Source organism: Plectropomus leopardus, chromosome 10 (genome assembly GCF_026936395.1).
Source record: "Plectropomus leopardus strain MGB_pleo_1.0 chromosome 10, ASM2693639v1, whole genome shotgun sequence".
Lineage (NCBI taxonomy): Eukaryota > Metazoa > Chordata > Actinopteri > Perciformes > Serranidae > Plectropomus > Plectropomus leopardus.
This window is the reverse complement of record NC_142185.1, coordinates 19,874,207-19,899,182: the sequence shown is the minus strand read 5'-3', so window position 1 is coordinate 19,899,182 and position 24,976 is coordinate 19,874,207. Positions and strand designations below refer to the sequence as shown.

Below are 24,976 nucleotides of genomic sequence, written 5' to 3'. Positions count from 1 at the left end.
TGTTTTGAGAGCTAAAGGCTGAAAGGTCTTGAAAGGGTGTAGATGTAAGTATACATGCAACTTTACACAACACCCATGCGCTAATATGTGCATTGTTTGTCTAGTGTGTTTGTTTTTTTTTGTACAACTTTACATTATTATGGTATTCTACTGTCTTTGTTAGACCTGCCAAGGGACTGCAGATGTGAATTAGCTCTAAACTATCATCTGGTATAGTGCATCAATGGTAACATTTACATTTTAAAGTGTACATTATCCCTTTTAAATAAATAAATGCTAATGATGCCAAAACATTTTGTGGAACTTTGTATTTTATTCTTATCTTTGCTTTTGCTCCCTGTTTGTGAACAAAATAGTAATGTTGATGGATTACACCTATTGCAAGCATTTTTTAATGTATTTTTTTTTAAGTCATGCCATCTCAGGAGAAACAACTACACAGTTCTAAGCCCTCTTGGATCCAAGTGAGCAATGTGTACTTGTAAACCTGTTTTGTATTGTAGATGAGTAGCTTCTTCCATGTTTGTTTACCATTTTTTACCCCCACTTCAGGGCTTCCCTTCACAGTGTTATGGATTGTGGATTAACTTCTTCAGCAAAGTCAGCAGAAATGTGAACTTTTACTGAAAGTGTGCATAAAAGTCTGCAAGAAAACCCTCACACACTTGACCATTTGACAGTGACACAGCTCTAAGCCCTCTTGGATTTAACAAGAACGCACCCCGAAGTCTGTGAGCTTGGACTTTGGTATCGAGCCATTCATCGTTCCCATGTAATCTAATAGTTTTTGGTGATCCCCTGAGGTCTACTCCTAAATTTTTCATTCTGTCTTTAGGTTTATTGTAGTGCCACCACCAGGTCTACATTTTTGGATCAGTGTAAGCTGTCTGGACAACTAATGGATAGATAAGTGTGAAAGATGGTAGCCATTCATGGTCCCATCAGAATGAACCCTTTTAATCAGGTCAAAATTTCCAATGCTTTGGTTTAGGACAGAGCACCAGAATAAGTGCCATGCCCTGTATGCATCTGTATTTTGTGCAATTTACCATAGTTTACACTATAGCTGCTAAACAACATGCCAGCGTTATCATTGTAAGCAAGTTAGCAGACTATCAAAGACGCTTGCGTGGCTTAACTGCAGTGAGTTTTTAAATATTATATATGTACAACATCCTAAAGGTATTAAGTATCAGCTAGCAGTATACAGCCAGGTGCCAAATTGTTCAAATGCACTGCTTTTCATTTACGTAGGTGTTTATCAACGTAACTTTTTCCTGTTGTCTTTAATTTTTGTTTGCTTGTCTACTTTGTGTCCAAATTAAATGCAAGGTTGTATTTTTCAAATGTGTCAATATGTTGTAAATGAAAAAAAAAAGATACTGAATTGTAATTTTTTATTTTCTTCACTACAATAAGAATCACACAGTTTGAGCAATATACAAAACGTTTTTCTTTATTTTCAGTATGAAGTGCTTCAAAACACACACCGGGAACTGTTTTGACAAAAGATCTTTAAAAAATGTCTACGATGGAGAAGAAGCAGGGTTTCTCTGCAGGGTAGTGGACCTCCTATCACCTGTGAAATATTACACATCAGTTAATCTCACACAATGTGATTAAACTCAAGAAACAAACTGGAAGTCTCAACCCTCCAGCTGCAGCATTCTCCTCTACTGTATATCAATATCAGCTGGAAAACAGACAGGTCTTCTCCACTGCAGTCTATCCACTGACTCAGCCACAATAAATCTAACTCTTTAATTACAACTGATTTTATTACATCAGAAGAGTTTCTTCTTGGTTGCAGCTAAAGTCTGTGGTGATGTGGGCTTTGTACAGACAGGGCAGACCACCTGTGTGTTAGAGAGGGATGGGCTCCAGGCCAGCAGCGTCTCAGAGTCACATCAGGCCTGTGAGGCAATCCTCTCAATGATTCTCCTGTAGTCTTCCACAACAACCTGATAACTCTTCTCCAGCTCCTCGTGCTGCGTCTGAGTGTCCATCTGATCCATGTGGGACACCAGCTCCTCCGGCCGCAGACACTTCCTCATCTTCGCCAACTCCCTCTGATTCTTCTGCACGACATTAAGAGCACAAACACACGCAGGTGAGGTGTTAAATCAGTACGGTCAGTTTCTCCGCAAGCACATAAATCTGGTAAGTAAGAGTATGTTGTGGCTCAACAAAAAGAGAAAAGCCATGAGCCTTTGTTATGATCATAAAGCCTTCATTCATGCCACACACATGTCCAGCTCACTTTAACATAAAAGACACCAAGCACATTGAAATTCTAACTGAAGACCCGATGATTAGACAATGGGTTTATTTCTAATAAAGGTAAGATAGGTTATCTAACTGAGTGGCGGCAATACTGAGTACTGATTTACATTAAGGGCGTTTTCATATTAGGTACATTTGATTCGTACAATGCCAGCGTACATTTTTTTGTTGTGTTGTGATGTAGAGAACCAGGCGAAGCTCTGCTCCTGGCAGGAGGAGGAATCGCTGATGTCAAGCATGGAGCTCCCTGCCTCCAACGAGAGTGGCGACTGCAGTTCCATAACTGATTTAAAACTCGCAGATGTGTTAAATAGCACTCCACTTCAGCCGGTGTTCACACCTAATGTGCACTGTACTGCAGTACACATAAAATTAACTTAAGACCACCTTGTCAAGCAGACTCGGGCACAGATCAAAGTACCTAACTCGAGTAGAGATGCAATTATATTAAATTCTCATATCATGATAATCATGACCAAAATTACTGCGATAATCGATATATCGCGATAATGTTGAAATGTGCTGGAAAATGTTCAAAAAGTACTGATGCACACACTGAAATCATAGGATGTTTTCAGAAGGGGGAGGGAACAGGCTGCATGTTCAGCGTTGCTGTGTCTGTAGGTAATTGTTGCTGCTAACTTTGGCTGAGGCATTACAGTCTGACAGTTAGTGTCCAGAATTAACTTTTTGATTCGCCAGCCAATTTTGTAGAAAAAAATCTACCAGCCAAGCATATTTTTTTACCTGTCAAAATAATAAATCACCTTTTTGTTTCGCATACATACATCTATTTCAGTAGCCTAAATTTAATTGAGATAGTAATGAATGCACAAGTATAAAATATATTGAACATCTCATCACCACAGCCTCTGTGTGTAAAAGAGTTTCCTCTGGGAAGTTGTGATGCAGTGTATCCGTCTAGGGCTTTTATTGTAAAAGGTAAGGACGGAAGAAGTGAAGCTACTGCAGTGTCGCTGTCAATATGAGAGCCGAACGAGTTTGCAGTGTTGGTTCAAACAACGGGGCCTCCGTCTTAATATCGCATAACCTTTATCAGTATACACGCAGCGTTAGCTCCCAGCAGACCAGCGGCTGGAGGTAGTTTAGTGATCAGCTGATGTCTCGTGCTGTAAACAGAGCAGAACGAGTAGCGCTCGAGACCGCTTCGCCGCACCGCGCAGGTGTGTGTGACACGGAGAGCGCGCGGGAGCGGCGGCACAGGGCAGCAGAGCCGTGCGCCCCTAAAAACGCACCGGAGACTCTGCAGAAGCAGAGTTCAATGTGACTATTTTGGCGCTGGGCGGGTGTTAATTTGGGACCCCCAACAGCTTTCACCGTGATTTTAAAGCACGGTGATCACCATAATTAAAATTTGAATTATATTACAAACCGTCGGAGAATTTAACCGCGATTACCGTGACAATAAACCGGTAACCCTTACATCCCTAGGCATAGTTCACAGTGTTCAAACTAATCAAACGCACTGGACTATGAGGTCGAGTGTACTCGGATCCAAGCCCGAGTCCCTAATGTGAAAGCCCTCTAAAATAATTGCCAAATTTCAGAACCTGAGATTGTATCTGGGTGAGAGTATGTGCTATGTTCTGGCTGCGATGTGGCCGCCTTAGGGCTGCAGAAAACCTGGGTGGCAGCCGGTACACAGCACAGTGGAGCCATGTGGAAACCTATAGATCACCAGTGTATCTGAAGCATTTTTCACTAACACACAACAGATACGCTCTCATTTTAATCTATGCAGCTGTCTGCACCAGCTCCATACAGGCTTGTGTCTCAACTGAGTCTCATGGGTGTACCTGAACCTGGACATTTATTCACTTTTCTTTGCATAAACAGCATGCCTAATAAAACAGGAGCTGAATAAATATATTCCTTGAATTTTTCCCAGCAGCTGTAAATTTAGTCTTAAAGTAAAATTACACTATTTTTGTTAATAAAGACAGAAGAATTAAAAAAAGAAGAAGAAAAAAGAAAAGTACTGTTGGGTAGTGGTACAAAATTCCTGGTGCCAGTATCGGTTCAAATGTGAATGGTAGCTTACCCTAAATAAAGGGTTCTCCCATTGCAATTATTCATCAAGTCTGCTGTTTAGTTTCTTCATAAATGCTCAAAGAGGATGAGGGTCTTTATAAAGTCAGGTTTATTACTCTGAGGTATGAACCTTTGTAGTGAAATGAAGAGTGCTGGAAGGTTTTGGACAAACAAATTCGCTTAGTTTTGTGCAATCTACTGCCTGAAAAATCCCACACGCACATGAATGCAGACGTGGTCACTGGGGAATTGGGGGTAAGAGCAGAAATATATAATCCCCCTCACATTCGCAGAGCAGCGGCTTCTGCCATTCAGCTAACTACATGCTAAATCTCCTCGGGGAAGGAAAAACGCTCTGCATCTGGCTGCCAGATCTTTCCTTGCCACTCTCCCAAGGAATTCCTACTTCCCGCTTCACCACATAGGTCATTTCCACGTCAGACTCTGCCTTTTTTTTCAGACATGTGGTTACCCTGCTGACAGCAAATTCTCTAATGGCTGGTATGCAAAGTCTCAGTGAGCGGCTCAAACATAAAATGTCACAAGCAAACAGGATGTCGGGTGTTATGTTGGTGCATACAGATCTACTCAGTGTTTCCCACTGTCAAGTGTGGTAAAACAGAATCAGAGCAGCTTATGATATTCTGTTCAGCAGACTTAAGTCTGTTACACTAAATCTCTGAAACTCAAAAAAAAAACTTGCACAGAAGAACATGAGCAAATAACAAAAGCGATTTCATAAAATTGCACTGTTTTCTCGACGAAGTTGGAAAAGGGCTGCAATAGCAAAGCTACAGAACTCTGAATGGAGGCAGCTTTTTGACAAAGTGCTTCAAACGCACTTTCATGAAAATTATTTCTCCCAAAGAAATGCAAATCCTGACTAATGACATGTGCCTGAATAGAAAAAAGCTCCAGCAGCAGCAGAACCACAGACGCCTGGTGCGCCCTATTGTGGATGTAACAATACGGCACTAGTAATCTATCAATTTTAACGGCACTGAAGATCAAATTTTCTGCTGTTTTAAAAGGTAACATAATAAACAGTGACAATACAGAGCTGTAAGTCCTTTAAGTGTGCGCTGCACACGGGCCACTTTGCTTCCTACATTAAACGTCTGTAATGGTTTGCTAACAAAAGGTAGAAGACTGCACACTGGATTCTTGTTTGATAGCAACAGAGTAGACATTCAGGGTTATTTTTGAATAAATCAGGAAATCACTTTTTGACCCTGTTCATACTGGCATGTAAACTACTCTGAGGCTGTGGTGACTATGACCTCACCCTGTATGGTCCAAATAGCCTCTTCTTCACCTCCAAACGGTACTCTCTTGCTTTTTCTTCATCACTCATGTCTGTTGCTCTCAGACGCAGGATTTCATACACTCGCCTTGCATGTTTCTGTAGAGAGGAAAACAAAAAGAACCTTAATTAAAATAATTTTTACTTCATTATTCTTATGCACAAAACACTACAGTGCATCTACGGGACGTTATGATATATTGAGCCTCTACAGAGTTCTCACAGACATTCAAAAACAAAATTTAAAACATTTCCCATGATGTTTTAAAGACCCATTATATATTCCTTGCCCTAAATGCCAGCATATTGGAGCTACGTTACATCATCAGCTACAGTAAATAACTTTGCCATTATGCTACATTACATGAAAGGTTATCCATACAAGATTACTGTAACATTTCACAACACACAACAAAATTCCATGACTTTCCCAAAACTTTCACTATTAACTTTTACCAATAACATGACTTTTTCAGGCCTGGAAAAAATAACTGTAAAATTCAATGAGTTTTTCAGGTTTTCCATGACTGTGGGAACCCTACAAATACATATACAAATAGTTAAATGTTCAAAGACGTTTTCTCAGGCCCACGCAGTCTATTTATGTCACAGATTCCATGCATTGTTAATCAGTGACATAAACCAAGAAAGCATCTAAGAGCATTCAGGGGAAAGCAGCAAACTGGATTCCTAAACACAGAAATACAGACTGTTGTACTGTGAAAGAATGGATAATACATTTTGGAATAAGGAATATGCGTTCATTTTTAACTTGTGACCCGCAAATAACATCTGACTCTAACTCAGTTTTGTCAAAAATTTGTTACACAAATGTACTCTACTTCAAAAAGACCTTTAATAAATCTGATATACTTTCCAAACATACTGTGGTTCTGACATCTTTACCGTGATGTTTTGCTGCTTTTCTTAAAATCTTGAAATCAATAACTGTAGAATAAATATTTTGGGGTTTGTTGGTGGGACAAAACATGAAATATACTATAGACTGTTTGAAAGAAATGGACACAGCTGCCCTGACGTCATCCATTAGTTTGTGGACTACTGTTTCAAAGCCTTAAAGTTTGGTATTTTAGCCGTCACCATTTTGGAGTTTTGGAGCCAAAAGTGACCATATTTTTAGACTGTATATACAGACAGACAACATGACCGCTCCCTAAAAGTGATGCCAAAACATCACGATTGCCCCCTGGTGGCTGTCTGTAGTACAAGCCATAAACAACGCCCACCCCATGTTAGCCAACCGAACATAAGCTTAACTTAAAAATTAAAGTTAATTATATTTTCCCCCAGAGATGGTTTAGGTCATTCTAGGTAGTTCTTATTACCCTGATGTTTGTCCAAACAATCATTTTTCTTTTAAATTTGGTTTGTTTGGTTTTTTTGATGCTATAAAAAGTGGATTCAATGACATGACTAACAGCTGTGACATCACAATGACATCACAAGTGCCATATGGCAATGTCTGTATCCACCACATTTTGTCTACATTTCTGTAGTAGTAGGAAGTGGAGACATGTTATCTATCATCATATACAGTCTATGCCACATTTGGACACGAGGAAAGAGCTTTGGACTTGTCAGTCACACGGTAGCAAAGCCCTAAAGCATACCTGCCTTATTGTCCATTTTACTAAAAATAAAATTAATTAAATAGGACCATAATTTACAAAATGAAAAACGTGCTGGTTTGAATAAGACTTGAAACTAGCAATGGAGGCCATAAGCTCTTTAGTAAAATGTTTACTGAGGTAATAAATCAAGCGAGAAGTCTTCTTAAAAAACTTCCATACAATCGGACTGTTTTCTGCAGCCAGTAAAGTTGCCCCCTGCTGGCCATTAGGTAGAATGCAGGTTATACAAAATATCAGTGGGCAAGACTATTGATCAAGCAGACAGACATTTCTTCTATACTGCACAAACTATTATGACTTAAGAGACACAATGTTCCATGCAATAACTTGTTTAAACCCTGACAATTTCTGGTACTCAGATGACCAAAGCAAGAATGATTGTATAATTTCAATGTGTTTAGGTTTGCCAGTTTTGTTGGAAATGTCTGGAAGAGAAGGTAAGAAAATGTAATTATTACTTATTTTCATTAATTCAGTGCTACACAGTAAATGTCTTTGTCAGTGATCCATGAACTTGGTCTTACACAAAATAATATTGTAAATATGTACGCTGTGTTTGTTGCTCTGCTCCATTTTCTTTCTGTTTAATGTTTAAAAAATGTTCATGTCAGAAGGCTATACCACTAAGCAATAGAGGTATACTGATTGTAAAGCCATGGTTTTCCATCCTACAAGGGTGACTCTCTTTTAACCTGGCTAAATCGCCATGGTAACTTATGCGCCAATTTGAGCTGATTATGTTCTGAGTTTCAGCTTGACATCAGCTGAAAAGCACCTTTCACAGCTTCTTTCAGTAGTGTCTCTATAATCAGAGTTAGCAAATTAACAATACAGATTCTCAAACGAGAGAAAATGTTAAATACACTTTTTTAAAAGTGTTGAGCCGTCAATGTTAGATTAATGCTAAACAACGCCATGCAGTTACAGTAGTGCTTACTGAAAACATTTTTTTTGGTTCACATTCAGCGCGTCATTAGCCTCATTTTATGTGATCTCGCTTAGAGCCTGAAGCAGAAAGCCTGGGTTATCAGGAACAGCTGATTATCACCTTTGTGGTACCTGTTATCTCTGACTGAGGCTTCAGGGTTTGTCGAGCCAGCTCAGTCAACGAGAGCCTGACTCTTGTTAAAATTGCTTTGTGGTAAAGCCCTCTAACTTGTTTTGATTTTTATGGTGTCTTGTTAGCCCATGTGGGCTGGGCATAACTAATTGGATGACACAGAAAAAAAAAGAATTCATTCATTCATTCATGAAATAACCACTGGTTGCAGCCTCATACAGCACCTTGTTAATTTTCAACTTGTCTTGTGCCTCTTTGACCATGTCAGCTGAGAAGCCAAGGTGCAGCTTGTCCGCAGCGAAGGACGGCAGGTCTTGACAAAGCTTGACCAGCACATAGTCTCTCAGCTTCACGTAATTCTCAGAGGGGTCTTCAGCTGATAACAAACACACTCACACAATTAAATTCACACAAACATAACTTAGTTCAACGCTGTTTATATTGTGGTCAGTGGATATAAATGTTTGTGTTGTAGAGCAGCAGGGAAAGTTTTTTTTTTTTTTTGCCTGAAAACAACATATTTTAAATCTTTTCACAAGTTTTTGCAAGAAGCTGCTCACAAACAACAAAGACAAAGTATTTCTGAAGCTCAGTCGAACTGTTAGCAGGAACGTTCTGCCTATTCAGCTGCTAAATGTTAAGTTCTTTCTTGAAAAGGATTCCTCTCTCAAAGGACGCCTCTTTAGTATTCATCCTCTGTCTCCATGCAAAGAAACTATTTCGATCCAGCTAGTTTCAATAGAGCCTCAGCACATTCTGGTATACATGCCAGTCCTCCAAATTAACTCAACCCCTGGATCCAACGACTGCAGACAGAAATCATTCAAACTGCTTGTAGGAGACATGAGGATCTCAGATTAAATGTTTATCCACGCCTTCTTCAACACAGTAAATGATGCTAAAAAAAAAAGCTGCTCACCTGTGATGTCTTGCACTTTAGGCAGGCTGCAGTAAAATCTGTGCACAGCCTCCAGAAGCTGAGCTCCGTGACCTTCTCCTTGGAACGGAGGCAGGATCAACATTTGGCTGTTTAATTAAAGGGCAAACCCAGAGCCAATGAGAAAAACAGGTTTGTTCAGAATTAGTCACAAAAACAAATTTATGTGACAATCCGAACAGAAATTCTGTAATTCAAAGCGTGAAATAATGGATTGTTATCCTGATCCATCAATGCAACGAATCAAATCACATCAAAAGCTTATCTATAAAGTTGTTTTCAGATACAAATCACCCTGGTTTGGTAATGAAACAAAATCTGGTTGAATGGTTGGCTATATAAGCCAGTAATTTGGGCTCTTTGGGGAAGAGGATAAAGAAATGTATAATTTTCCACTCCTTTTTCATACAAAAGAATGGGCAGGCACGTGCTGCCCCAGCAATTACCTTACACGTGGTCGGGTTTTGTCTGGGTACACGTAGTAATTATAAACTGTCATGTAGCCAACAGTTGCGTAGAGAGTCTCCCCATCTTTATTGTACTTTTCAAATCTGCAGATAAAACACAAAGGCAAACAGGTCAATTACAGGCACACTCCCATGCAGTGTCCATTTTAGCCTCTCTGTTCTTCAGCCCTCACCCCCCCCCACCACCACCACCACCACCGCCCCCTCCCCAACGTCAGCATGTTAGAGCAGCCAGGCCCCGATTGGTACACCTGCTACAACCTGAATACATTATGCACTTAATTGGAGTACTGCAACTTAGAGGAAGAGAAGGGGTTGGAGGAGGGACTGAGCTCCTCAAAATCACTTCAGTCCATTTTGCCCATTGTCAGTATTAATAGTTGCCAGGGTAAAGAAAACACTGGCAGAGGCTCTTTTTACTGTTAAGACATTGTTCAGTGTTTCAAAAGACAACAGTATTCAATTCAGCTCTTGCCCCTGAAAAATCTGAAAAGGGCTTTTGGCACAAAGGAAGCTCTTGCCTGATCAACTATTCTCCTACAGGGGAAATATAATCAAACTGGCCTGGTAATTGGTCACAAGCGCTACAAAGGGGGGCTTTGTTTTTCAATGACACAATAAAGGCTTTAGGGTAGGGGTGGGCGTAGAGGAGGGTGTGGGGTGGTGGGGGTATGATGTCAATTAAGGAGGGCACTCACACAAGAAAGAAGTCCCAACGATCGTCGTCCGCGTCGATAAAGCTGGCAGTCTCTATGAACCACATGAGGAAAGTCTGCAGGCGCTCGTGGTACTCTTGGAATCCCGGGCAGGTAATATCGGCCTGGGGACGAATATGAAAAAGACAATCGTCTGAAAATCGTCATAGTCAAATATCATCCGTGCAATTCAATCATAAGAGTAATGATAAGAGCAACGATAAAAAGTTGCAAACTGATATTAAAGGGTAAGTTCACCCAAAAGTAAAAAAAATACCCTTAGGGTCATTCATACTTTCTTTCCAGCATGCATACAGCCAATAGGTGGCACCAGAGTCAAAAGTTTCCGGAATACCAATCGTGGCAACAGTGGAGGAGGTCCTAATACGGTAACCTTTGACAGAATAAACAATTGCCGACAGCGGTGGACTGATGCCATTAAACACATTGCAACATGTGGACAAAGGCTTTTTCCACGATATTACAGTTTCGTTGGGTTCCATCATTTTTTAAAATATTTTTGTCGTCTCCTATAGTTGTTTCTCGCTTGAACTATGCTACACTGCCCCCACGATCTCGTGTTACCTCTCCATCTCATCCGCATCTGTAAGTTTTTTAGAAAACGTGCACAAACACAAACAAAATGAACACAGAGTACAAACAGAAGGCTGTATATGTATCTAACAATGAGCATAAATAGGCACTTACCCGTAGCGCAATTTATCAATCTAGATCGTTTTATTGTGAGTTGGTGGGTGTTTCAAATTATGCCGCTCACCGACTTTCGGAGTGTTATCAGACCGACTGGATCAAAACCCGATAACGACATGAGTCATTTTGCTAGTGCTGTGATGCTCAAATAAATGTATCCACAGATTTCCAGGTGTCTCGTTGTACGTTGTACTTCCACATTTGGCCGCTATGTCAAATTGGCTTCAAGCCCAGTGCTGTTCCCAGGGGCTTGATCACAGCGCAGAAGGAAGCATGCATCTGCTGCTAGGACCAGTATGCTTGCAAATGTTACGGCTCAGCCAAGGTGGACACCATCAATGTTTACATCTCAGCATGTCATGACACAAGTCCATGAGGAGATGCACACTTCTTTCTGTGCAGTGATTTGGTTGGCGGGTGTAGTTTGGTTGACAGAAAATAGTTCCTATATGAAACTGCTCACAACAAGGTGTGTGAATAATCTTAAGTAACCACGTCATGATTTCTGTAAAGAGACATTGCTGTTGAGTTTTTCAAATGCATTTTGTGGCATTTTGAGCACCACAAGCCGAGCGCCAACAGGCAGACATCTCTATGGCTGATATCTCGAACACTTGGCAGGACATGCCAAAATACTCTAGATTGATAAATTGCACTACAGGTAAAAGAAAAAAATCGTTCATTTGGGGTGAACTCTCGTTTTATAATCTGTGGTGAGGTAGTGATGTCTTTACCTTGTGAATCTGGTATGTGAGCTCCCCAGCCTCCTCACTGTGGACTGTGTACGTGTGAAGCAGGGTGCCAAAGGGCTTGAAATTGGCGTCCTTCTCCAGCAGTGAGATGAAGTCGTCAGTGTTGCAGGTGAAGCCAGCGGGAATGATTTCCCGGATCTTCCCTTCGATATCATCTGGCTGCATAACACAATTTGCACAAATTTAGTTGTGCAACGAACAGTTGATTAATTTACAATCTAGCATGATTTTGTAAAAGTCATTATCATTAAGGTGACCTGTGCAATGCATTTTAAAACATACTTTATGCATACATTATGTATGTAACATACATTATGTATGTTGCACAGTACTTTAGCCTGGTGAAGTTGTTTTATTCTAAAATATTTGCATTTTTAATTCTGTATAAATATTTGAAGAATTAATGTTCTGCTTGTATTTTAGCAAAGACACAGAAATAAACTTGTATAATCATCATAAATCACAAAGTTTAAGGTGGCCTAAGACTTTGGCACAGTACTGAATACTCATAGAAGCATTTGTTGTTAAATAAGAAAAGAGGTGAAAAAGTGGTTAAAAAAAATCCTATACAATAATAAAACTGGCAGCATGTATGTTTTGTGGCAATGAAAAGAAAACCATTAGGCAATTAAAACTGTCAGCTGAGCAGAGACCACAGCAGCTCCCTGCCCCCTCCCCGCTGAAAAGACCACTTAAATCAGTACATTTACTACTTATGTTAAACCATGAATATGTGATGAAGTTGCCACAATAAAACGCATTTCTGCCTCTCACTGGGAAATAAAGTCTTATGAATTGATCTCAACTTAACAAACCTTTGGGCCATCCATAATAGAGGCCTCTCCTCTAATCCTGCCAAGTGAACCCAATCAAATGAATTTGCCCCTGCGTTTTTCAAAGAGCCTCGGAGACAAAGGGGCCCTACCCTTGGACTTTTTACTCAGTGCAACCTGTGGTTAGTTCAGCTGTAATGTTTGCATTGTATCCATTTCCACAAGGATTGACATGAGAACACTTTGCTAAGCAGCCCTTTCACACCATTTACATGTGTGATGGGCATTATTTCAGCACAGAGACCCTTGCTGCTCGGCATTGAAAACTGGGAAATGAAGAAGGTCTGAGCAAAATGCACTACAAAAGGCTAATACAACATACTGCTAATTCCCCCTCCCTTTCAGACATCAGCTAATATCTAACTGGAAGTAATGCACCTGCAGCTGAATGCCTCTTAACCATTGTAATTGTTCAGCCACATTTCTAAGGAACAAGGACCATACTTAAAAGGCCATGGACAAACAAGTCCCTTTGTCCCGAGCACTCTCCTACGTACTAGACACTAAATTGCACAGCCTTCCAGAATAGATGCCTTAGTTTGGCATGAATATAAGTTAACAAAGTACCTTTCGAACATTTTGTTAATGTCTTTGATTTCTAACAATGAGCACAAAGGGAGTACAAACTACCTAATTTGTTGTGTTGGTGTTTTTTTTTTAATCTCTTTAATCTACTCCACAGACCAAACCATAATCCAAAATCTGCAGTCATTTTTTTCTGTTTAGAATTATTTGCAAAGTATTGGCTTAAATGTTTAAAGACAGGGCGTATTTACACAGCCACACTGATTATGAATGTAATAGAAATAATGACATATAACTACTACGGGCATTCAGCATTTTCCAGCCCGTGTGCACAAAAGGTCTGGCACTAGAAATCAGCGTCCAGCACTACGCCGTTTTTGGCTGATTTAAAAGGGGAGAAGGTGATGTGATGATGAGAGTCTTGTATCAGCGTAGCAGCTGCATAAACTCCATCTCTGCCTCCCCTCGTCTCTCTCTCTCTCTCTCTTCTCTCACCAGCTGCACCGCACCCCGGCCGTCCACATGCACTCAGAGACAAACACTCTTCAGATGCAGCCTGAACTCTGCTGCTCCCCTCACTCTCTACCTCTACACCAGCTGCACTCAAACCCTTAACAAGGTGAACACTCAGGGGTCAACGCTCAACACTAAAGTAGCAGCGCACGCAGACAGTAAGCCAGCCATCACATTTCAGTTTGAATATCAGCTTCAAACTATGTTCCCAAAAAGTCTAATGGCTCTCTTAAGGTTTAAAAACAGTCAATTGGTTGCCATGGCAATTTTTTTTTTGAGTTACCAGACATGAAAGTAATGTCTAGTCGGAAGGAACCATCATTGTTGCATGAGGTTATTTATAATTTAAGTGCGTCCAAAGCAGCAACAAATCCCATAGTTTATAAATTGCTCCCAGTAGCACCAGTTGAAGGACACATTGCCCTGTAGGGGAGCCCCTGCTGTTTCCACACAGGACAGATGTCCCAGGGTTGAATTATCTGATCTCAAAGGGGCCCTGGTTAATTCTTGTATTGCGTGTTTGCTGCATTGACAAATTCAGGAAATATTCAAAGCTGCCAGAGGTCTTTTGTGAGGTCTCAGAGAGGGGACTATCGGGACATTAAAGCATTTCGCTTCACTGTCTGTTTTTGCCCAAATACTGGCTGTTGATATGTAAATTTTTATGTGTGGCAATTAAAAATGGCCTAAAGTTTCACGTACTGATCAATGCAATCACTAGAAGAACATTAAAGTCTGGGTAAAGCAAAATTAATATGCATTCTGTTATTAACCGCCCAGCCGAATTTGAATGATTACAATATTGCCAAGTATATACATTTAGGTTTCAAAGTTGTGAAAAGAAGAAGAAAAAAAAAGTATTCTCTGCTCTGAGCTGTTGGGGGCGTGTTCGCCGAAGGAGCTGAAACAAAGAAGAGCCACTGCAAAGTCTCGGAAAATACATCAGTTTCAAAGTAGTACAGAATTATTATTATTAGTTACAATGAACATAATAGAAATGACAAACACTTTATAACACTTGTTCATTATTATACACTTATTTCATTTCATTAATGAAGTAATTTTCATTAATGTAAGTATGTCTAGAAGGTCTACCTTTAGAAAATAACTAAACACACTGTCTGGTTGCATTTTATTTTCAATACTGTTGATAAGCACATGATAGCAGTACAATACAGTATAACACAATATGATACATGATATACCTTAAAACTGGGATACTGCTGCAACCCTAGAAGAGATGGACTCTCGTTAGCAGCTAACTCAGCAGTACAGTAACATACATGGAGGAGCTCCTGTGCATCAACAGACACACGTTAGTAGGTAACTCGGAAACTCTGAAGAACAAGTGCTGCTCCACAGCAACAGACTGTTGTTCTGCAGTTAACGTTAGCACAAAGCACATAACAACAGTGAGCTGTAAAAAAGGCGACTGATACTATGCACTCTACCATTAGTAGTATTGCATCATCGAGCCATGATTTCTCACCTGCCCAAAAAATCCTGGACATGGAAATAGTGAAAAGCTGTTTAATGGTTTGACTCTACAATAGAGTACTTCACAGTTGCCAGTCTTTTAATGTATTTTTATCATGTATTTTCTGACATGTATAATGCGTTGATAAAGAAATGACTAATTTTGCTTTATTTAGACTTTTTAACTAATTCTCAGGCCATTAGTGGAGTAATGAAGTTAATAAATGAATGAATTATTGCAACAAAAAAAAAGGGTTGTCTCACATAAAAAAAACTGAATATAAACCCACTGAAGATTAGATTTCAACCTCAATGATTTTGATTGTTGATGACTTGAGCTACAATTCGCCTCCTGGAAATATATGTACATGATATCCAACCGTGTCACATTACTCCTCCTGCTGATTCAATCACACAAACCTCTGAAAATCAATGCCTCACGTTAAACCCCACGTACAAAACCTTTTTAAAACCCTTCTCTTCCGACAGAGAGGAGTAGGATTAGCGTAGTGGCGCAGGGGGCCATGGTGGGCTGAGATTTAGTCTAACAAAACAGGAGATCTCTTACAGGAATAATGTCACCACCCAGAGAGGCTCCGAGTTACTTCAGTTCATGAAGAAACAACATTATGGTGCCAAAACCTGTCCACAAAAGAGCACCATAGGTCCATCCAGCCCCCGTAAAGAATAATTGATCATACAATCCTGCTGTTACTCAATTATCGAAGCAACCACTCAATAAAGCTGCCCAGTATTTATCTGTTAAAGTTACAGTTTGATTTACTAGACTTCAGATTATCATGGCTGTATATTTCAAAACATTTTGACACAAAAATTAATAAAACAAAAATCTTTTCACTTTTGTTGTCTCCTGCTGTTAGTTTTCCAAAAATGCAAATCATGTGACGCTGGGCATCAAAAAAAACGAAACTGCAAAACTGCACTCAGAATATTTCAAATGTCTTTTCTTTTTTTCATTTTTACCAACATGCTACAATGCATTTTAACATAAAATCACCAACATTTTTCCCTCCATTTTTTACCGTTTCACAATAATGAGTCATAGTGGTCCTGGCGACACAGAGATGTTCTTCCTGTGATCTCTCCATCACCATGACAAGTCTGTGGTGACCCAATTCAGACTGCAATAAATCTGGGTATGACACTGGATGACCACCTCTGTGACACTCCCTTCTGCAGATTGATAATCACAAAGTCAGGATTTGTACATTCCTCACCCAACAGTCGGCACTGGTTCTGGTCCAGGCTCTTGTTATCTCACACCTAAACTACTACAACTCCCTTCTTGCTGATGTGCCGGCATGTGCCATCTGACCTCTGCAGCTCATCCACTGGGCCTTTTCCATTGTCACTTTTGGCCGCGCCAAGTCAAACCATGCTGCACCGGTTATTGCTTCTATTGTCAGTTTTTGATTTGTGCTTCTGTTGTAAGCCGCATCAGAGATGGACCCTCTCTTTAGTAGGGCCAAACGGGTGCCCAACTGCCTCTGAGCAGGTAGCGGTGACATCTAGTTGACTGCAGCAAACGCCCAATGACTCTCTTCTCCCCCAAAAACAACCGTGTGTTGAGATTCCACTCACCTCTGTGAGATCACACAGGAAGATGCTTCTGTAGCTTCTAACTGAATCTCTGAAGTTTAGTTCCTCTCTTGATCCCCGTTTTTATCTTAAATAAAGTGTTGACTTTCAGCTGCATTAGTCATGTTAAGTTGCTGCTAATGAAAACACAGTCCCTTCTTTTGCTGCTTCACAATAAAAGCTTTTATATATAGCATGGGACTTTTATTGAGAAAATTCCAGGGGTTGCCCCTTGAAAGTTGGAGATTCGAACCATTAGTTGGAGAACCCCTCAGTCGACTGAGATTGCGTTGAGTCAGAAGTACTTCTGGGATGTTTTAGTCCCAGACTTTGGAGCAAAGTGAACGCTCCTGACTTTCATACTACTCTTTATTACAGACTGCTGCGTAGACGAAGGCAGCAACACAGAGGGGAAGAGACTTCCCCACAAGGCTCTGTCAAAATATTATCTTTTCTCCTTTCCTTAAAGGTGGTGAATTTACAGCTCACAGCAAGTTAATATCACACAGTCTCTGGCTTTTGTTTGATACGTCGTTCCTGCAAAAAACGTTGTTGCACATTGCCGATCCACTGTTAGCACCATTAGCTTGTTTACTTTATGCCGCTGTTACTCTGAAATCTGAGCGTCCTGTTGAGCCCCATTCAAATTTCAAAACTTTATATGAATTTAAAAAAAAAAAAAAAAAGAACAACAACTCTAAATCATTGAATATTTGCATTGAACAGCCAAATCTAATTTGACATGTCTGAGTTGGGTACAACCCTAGAAAAATCTAGAGGAAATGAAATGTGTTTTTATCAACAAATTAGCGGAACTTTGTAAGAAGCTTTTCGTCACTAAAAGAAAGTCTACTGATGCGGCAGAGAGGAAGAAAAAAATCAGCCACAGCCGCAATGAGATGTGAGATTAAGAGCTGCAGTCAACAGGTTCTTGCTGCACATCTGCAAACAAGCAGAGATAAGCAAAGATAACAGAGGACTTCAGCCGAGGATCAGCCCGCTGCTTTTAAACGTCATCACTCAAGCCGTCATCAGTTAAAGACACACTTTCAAGCAGGTAGCCATGTTGTTGTAGAGACGCAGATCCCATCTGCACTGAACCAGAACATGCGTGTGGAAAAGGGGCACAAAATGCTGCAGCAGGTCTTCAGTTACCCAGCTCCTCCACACCTGCTCCTGGTGGCTGCTTGAATTCAATTAAGACACTAGTGCTTGCCTATCCAGGGCTGCGTTTAGCCCCCACAAAACATGGTAAAATGTCTTTATTGACAGAAATGGTTGTGCGTTGAACACCCTGTTGTGTTACACAGACTCACTGTTGCTAAATACTGCAGGGTATATTACATTTAAATCAAAGGGGCCTTACTGGCATGGGAAAAGTTATATCTACATTGCCAAAGCAAGTGTGGAGTACAAACAAAAGAATCTTTGTACAATAATTAAAGATTTCCCAGAAATTGGCTGACACCTCTGACACACCCACCAAATGGGACAAAACATATCTCAAAACCCGTTGCACACTATTTTCAGGAAACATGTCGTTCAACCTGAAAACTGTAGCAAATCGGTGCACACTGATTTGAGATAGAAAATGCCCGAGGCTCATCCAACATCCAGAACAGTGTCGAACGTTACATCCCAGCCCGTCCACAACAACTCTGCTACAGCCAATCGGCTTGCTACTGCGTCAATAGGCAGGGGGGCCAGCTACCATAATGGTGGCGCGAACTCCCCATTGACAACAGAAAAGGACAGCGCTTCAAAAACCACCAGACGACCAAACAACTGTTTTTTACAACACCCCCTCTTTAAAGCATAATGGAGCAGCTTTGGATAAAAACATGATATTTCTGTAGGAGGCATGGTGTTTTGATCACACCTTTGTTCTTGTGCATGTTCGAGGCCTATTTTGTTCATACTAACAGACAATAAGCACCACATGGTTACCCGTCATCATTACAATTACATAAGAAAACAACTGTGACAAATATAGTAAACAGAGACCCTGATTACAACATTTAAGAGTGCTAGAACTTTACATTAAAAGGAATGAATAAATGCGTACCCTACCTCCACACAATCAAACGTGTCAGTGACTTTTGAGGAATATTTCACTTTAAAGAGGGTGCTCAGGTTTCCGGCAGTGTAGAAGAGCTGTATCTGAAGACCTTTGTATCCGAAAGCGACCTCGCTGCAGACAAAGTAATGGGATTGATTAAAAATAGTAGAAAGGTTACACATGTTTGCCTAGGACAGTGATTTATAAACATAAAACAATAAAACAGATGTTTTATACAGTCTGGGATACATTCATATCAGGGGGACAATAACAAACCTTTCATAATTTCTTTTTAATGACATTTATCAAATATAAACCTGGAGCGAATGATAGATGTGTACTGTACGTCTGGACAGTTTATTCATTGTGTTGCATTATGTCTTTCACCAATACATCACAAGCAGTTCATGGCTCAATAGATTTTATCATTATGCAACTGTGTGATTGAGCTTTACTAGCAATTACGCTTGCTGAAATAATTAATGCCCCAATTACTGAGTTCCCTTTGAGCTGATTGCAGCAAGTACAAAAATAACCAATCCTAGTTTTGACTAATTTGGAAATGCAATTTAGAGCATAACGGCACGCTACTGTAAGCCTACACACAGACACAGGTGTCACTGCCAAAACCATAGTAAACAGTAAATGGCAATGGCTCTTTGTTCATCACATTAGGCTTATAGTTTGACTAAAACAGCATGCAAGACAGATCACTGTTCATGTTCGCATGTTTTTGCCGAACTGAAACTAAACTTCCCTTCATCCTCTACCAAACTAACTATGTAACAGACTTCATATTGGCAGGTACTCACGACTACAACTGAATTGAGAAAATACAACATTTGATTTAATACTAGATGACTGAAACATGTAAAACATGAGTCAAAACAGAAACTCTGTAGTGTTGGCAGGCTTGCTCTTAGGAAAACAAACATGACGGCTCAGTTTTCAGTAAATACTCAATGGGTTCAGCAGGTTACAGGAAACGGCACATATTTATTGGTTTTTAATGTCATGGTGATGTGATTAAATAATACTCACTCGTCCCCATAAACCTGGTGGCTGTACTCAGGGTGGAATGTTGTGCCATCATCCTCAACATCCTCCGGAAAGCGAACTGGGAGGAGAAGAGAGAGTTCAACCAGTTTAAGTGAGGAATTTTATCATATTTACTGACACAACATATGACATAAAGCAAAAAACATACCAAGCTTCAAGCATATAGCTTCATTGGTGTCACACTTGTATTCAGCCAGTTTCTTCTCCATGGTATTTACTCCTGAGGAAAAACGTAAACCACATACCATGTTGAAATTTCTCAGTTTTTTACAGATGTTTATAAGAATAATTTAGAATAATTTATTTCTCCATTCAATCTACAGTGGTTTAATGGTCATTTTAATGATTAATAATTTAAATGTTAGCAGCAGCTTGTGACATCGCAACATGTGGCTAGCTGGATATGATTCTGAAACAAATGTGATTATTAAATGACTGCATTTAGATTCTGATACAAAGTAAAGCACAGAGATGAAGACACAGTTGGCTCTAATGACAAGTGTCCTGTAAATACTTCTGGAGTGGGAAATTATTTATGCCAACATGTAGATTCAACCTCATTTTAACAGCATTGGAAATAGCTTTGATGGAAAAATTAAGATACTCTTATAACTGATGTTACCAACAACTTCTACTGAAACATGCAGAAGAAAACAGTAGCAGCTCCTGCTGACTGATCATAGTACGAGTGGACTCTGTAACCCCCATAACCCCAACGTGTTGCTACATTGCTTAATCTGCACACATCACGGAGTAACATAGAAGCTTTTTAAAACTGAACAACTGTACAAAAACACATGACTTTGACATCAAGTCTAGATAAACTTAATTGTTCCTGGAGTGAAATTCGTCTCGGGCAACAATGCCACACAAAAACTGCAATCACAGCACGCTCCAGACAGCAACGCACATCCAACAGACACAACAGAGAAACAGAACAAACAAAAAACATCTTGGTTAAGATCACTTTGACCAGGTGCATGCAATACAGACAAAAAGAATTAAAAAAGAAAACAGAAATCAAAACAGACAAGAAGTTGGATTATCAAAAGTACAAAAATATATCTGTATACAGAAAATAAAGAGTAATAGAAATAAATCAAGGGCTCGGGCTGTTGTAAATCATATTAATCTATAATGCACTTTCAATGCAGTTTTATTATTCATGCATTTAAGGGCTTTCACATAGGACAGAAAATCATTATAAAACACATTAAACCTATGTTTCACTGTCATATACTTATATTTGTGTAGATACAATTTTTCCAAGTATTAGAATATTATAAACATAAAAGTTAGTTTTGCCATTATCCATAACAATTCCATAAACAATATACTATTGAGAAAACTTTTCAAGTTGAACAACCTTTGGGGACAGCCAGTCGTGTATATCAATCCAAAAAGCATCACAATACATACACAGGAAAAAAATAAATGATAAGAGCATAGAAACTACTGAGGCCATAAATGGTGGACAAAAGTATAGATCCTGACAATTTTAGCTGATCTACAAGGATGAACTACCAGTGATTCTTTAACATGAGTAAATAAGAGTAAATTATATCAGAAAATGCATCAGAGGGAATGTAAGTATCCCAGCATTCATCCACACAGGCACACATTCAACTCGACATCCAAGCGTTACATAAACACACAAACACACAGTGTGCTGTGACAGCCTGATAGCATGCTACTAATGTTAGCAGACAGGCCCCTGCTGCTGCTTCACAACGTTAGCTTAGCCAGCGGTGTTTTAACCAGATACAGAGACGGTTTACGACTCCGAAGAGATAAAAACAGGGCGAGCGCCCGTTTTTCGCCGAATATGCATCAACGCGAATACGGCTTTATTAAAGCATGAAAGCCTTTAGCCACTTACCCGCCATTTCTGCACACTGTTGTGCGGAGTGTGTTGTCCCAAAAGACCCGCGGAATCAGGACGACTTCCGGGTCCTCGTGTTTCCGTTTAAACAGGAAGTTGTTTTTTTCATTAACGGTTTTTGTTCATTTCAGTGGAGAGATTTTTAAAAATTGACTTTGCCACAAACGAAACCGAGTAATGTTATTGAAATTGTTTTATTTCCGACAAAGACTTACTGAAAACACAAGAGGGTGAGTTCAACACAAAAATACACCGTTTACAAACAGAAATTATTATTAAATCATTATTAAATAAGGACTGTAGCTAACGATTAAATTCGTAATGTTATGATAACTGTAGAGCTAGCATAAATCAGCTGCGGTTATTTTTGTGTGTCCTCACTGGATAAATTTACAAACTGACTATTTAGTCCATAAAATAGCATAACCAGAGAGGAGAAAAATGTCTATCATAATTTTCCAGGGCAATAACTGACGTCCTCCAGAGCTAATGTTAGCCTAAACTTTACAAATCGTTGTATATATATGTATATATAAACATCTTATAACAAATTAAATAATGACACAAGTAGGTACAAACCAGACAGACTAAAATAAATAATAAAAAAAACCAACATCAGATATATAAAATAAACGAGACACAAGTATGAACACACACACAGTAGTAATTAATTATCAAGCTGTAAGATTTGCATAGATTAATAGTTTTGGTTAGTTTTTTATTACATATTTTATACATATTTATATTGTATATATATATATATATATACAACATAAATATCTATCTATCTATCTATCTATCTATCTGTTTATCTATCTATCTATATATATATATATATTGAAAAAAGTGTTCTAATGTTTCTACCATATTGTTACAGAAGTTGCATTTGTCATTCATATCAAGGATGTACAGTATCTACAAGTAACAGAAGTTACAGGATAGTATTTGTGTATAATATAACGGTTTGATTTTGTTGGTTAGCACATATTTGTAAGGAGTCCAGTCAAATAAATATTCGAATCCTGATTGTGAATTCCATTTTGCTGTTTGACATTTTATTGTATTGTGTTTGTATGATTCTGCAGAGTACAAAACCTAGCAAATATCAGGTTTTGCTGAGTCAGGCAAGTGATTTCTTATGTTTACCTCCTCATCAAAAATTAAAAACAATTTAAAAAATATAGTTTTTGTTGTGCAACCGTGGGACATTTTGCACACAACCCCACCTAATTTTGACAAGTTAGTGAAAAGAAAGAAACTTTTCTTTCAGCAAGTGGTAAGGTTAAACTACAGCGATATCTCAATAAAATAAACAGAAAATTGACTCTTCAGGGGAAAGTGCACTTGTGAACATCCCTCTGTGCCCGGGTAATGCTGTGCTATCATCCTGGCCTCAGCTATTCTGTCCTCCAGGTGCATCAATGAGTGACCTACCCAGTCATGTTTAAGCCACTGTAATTTTACCTCTACTCCACTGTCAGCACTAGATTATCCCTTTCCTGAACAATACCATACTTTTTACAATCCTTAGGCAACAAATTGTGACTGCATGGAGGCAATACATGCTGCTTGATCTCTGAACTTTAAACTACAGTCGTTTGGACTTTTTTTCTGAATGAGAATATCCCTCAATAGAGGAAGGAAACACAGTGCTGTAGTGTTTGACAGTTTTGATACAGTCAATCATCTGGTGGACATTTGCGTCAAAATTCAAGAGTGTTTGTCTGCATTGGCTCATTCAGTGGCATGAATATGTCACATGCAGTTAAGCAGCAGTGGCTCTGGTCATACAGCAGTTTAGCCGTTTATCACATGGCTGGTGGTTTTGAATGTTGTGTAATGATAGGAGAGTGACAAAAGAGACACTACAGTCACTTCTGCATTTCACAAATGAGCATTTCATGTGGTTAGATAAAGTGAGTGTTGCAGGGCTAGAGATAACAGCCAAAATTTGTTGGCAGAGAAGGTGACAAACTACACTGACTCAAGATTCATATTTTACTTATTTAATTTCTATGATTATTTTTTAAAAAAATGAGACAATATCTCAATTAGAAATGTGGTGCATTATACCTCATTATATTTATATAATAGCTGTAATAAACAAATTATTTACTAACAAAAATTAGATCACAAATTATAATTAACTCCTGGAGGTTTCGCTGTTCCTCGTGTGACCAATAGCTAAGCAATTAATATTAAAGTGTGCAAACATTAGCACATTGATAACTTAACTAAACTATGCTTTACACTTGAATGCTTGCTTCACATATAGATGCCTGAGTTCATTTTATTGAGTTAGGATAGGGAACAGAAAACAGTGACACTGATATCAGTGACATAAATATAAACTAGAGACCCTGGATTACGCTGCATTGTCTCCTTTAAATCCCCTGCGCTTATGAAGACAATATGATTCCTGTAGGGAATGGTGGGCCCCGCCACTTAAAATGAGACCTACCATAGGGAGTGAGTGGTTGTTGCCAAATTAAAGTCACCCATGAATTATACAAAAAACATGTATTATGTATATTATGTAGTGTATCTATTTTATACAGAATCTCAATTCCCATGGGTTGCTGTTGTTGTTTACTTTAACTTAAGAACAGAGAGATAATTTTGTTAATTTTTTACATAATATTTGATCATATATTTACTTTATATATGAACTTGCATAATGTAGTGTTGTATATATATTTTTTGTACTGATTGTATTGTTTGTATATTTATCGAACACATACTGTTGTCTGTTTTTATGTAGTATCCTATGGACCTCTTCCTGTCCTCAATTAGGGCATTATTGTTATTATTATTATTATTTACGTTGACATATACTACTAAAACACTTGTTGCAATTTTGCTGCGGTCATATTGTCAAAAATATCTTTATTGCAAAAACACCCTGAAATATCGTGATATTATTTTACGGCCATATTTTTCACCCCACTCCTAACCCTCCACAAATAACGAACAGTCCCTTATGAGATTAATGTATTATCGGCATATACAGCTCGTTTTATAAAGTAAAATATTCGTAGTTTTCTTAAAGTTTTTTTTTGCCATTAGCCACATCACTCTTCACACCTTTAGCGAATGCATCCTGTGCTCTGAATAGTTT

The 24,976-nt window shown here is 39.1% G+C and overlaps 1 protein-coding gene across 2 annotated transcripts; it reads right to left on the bottom strand.

Annotated features, from left to right (window-relative positions):
* Nucleotides 1-1,440: 1,440 nt before the first annotated feature.
* On the bottom strand, nucleotides 1,441-21,961 carry hat1 (histone acetyltransferase 1). 2 transcript variants are annotated; one of them, XR_006106248.2, is made up of 12 exons: nucleotides 21,856-21,961; nucleotides 20,125-20,196; nucleotides 19,959-20,034; nucleotides 18,929-19,049; nucleotides 11,895-12,071; nucleotides 10,453-10,574; nucleotides 9,734-9,838; nucleotides 9,270-9,376; nucleotides 8,575-8,726; nucleotides 5,621-5,737; nucleotides 1,857-2,078; nucleotides 1,441-1,579 (listed from the first exon to the last, which is right to left on the bottom strand). XR_006106248.2 is itself a non-coding variant. In XM_042495292.2 (11 exons), the coding sequence occupies exons 1-11, from the start codon at nucleotides 21,860-21,862 to the stop codon at nucleotides 1,908-1,910; spliced, it is 1,227 nt and encodes a 408-aa protein (XP_042351226.1). In that variant the 5' UTR covers nucleotides 21,863-21,961; the 3' UTR covers nucleotides 1,441-1,907. The 2 variants fall into 2 exon arrangements, 1 of the variants encoding a protein (XP_042351226.1); XM_042495292.2 differs by having other exon boundaries at nucleotides 1,441-2,078.
* Nucleotides 21,962-24,976: the final 3,015 nt, after the last annotated feature.

Excerpts from the sequence above, each read along its gene's own strand:
- hat1 (XM_042495292.2), bottom strand. Across the intron at positions 20,035-20,124 it reads AGCTATATGCTTGAAGCTTG|TTCGCTTTCCGGAGGATGTT; the intron begins GTATGTTTTTTG and ends TTCTCCTCCCAG. Across the intron at positions 8,727-9,269 it reads TAAAGTGCAAGACATCACAG|CTGAAGACCCCTCTGAGAAT; the intron begins GTGAGCAGCTTT and ends GTTTGTTATCAG.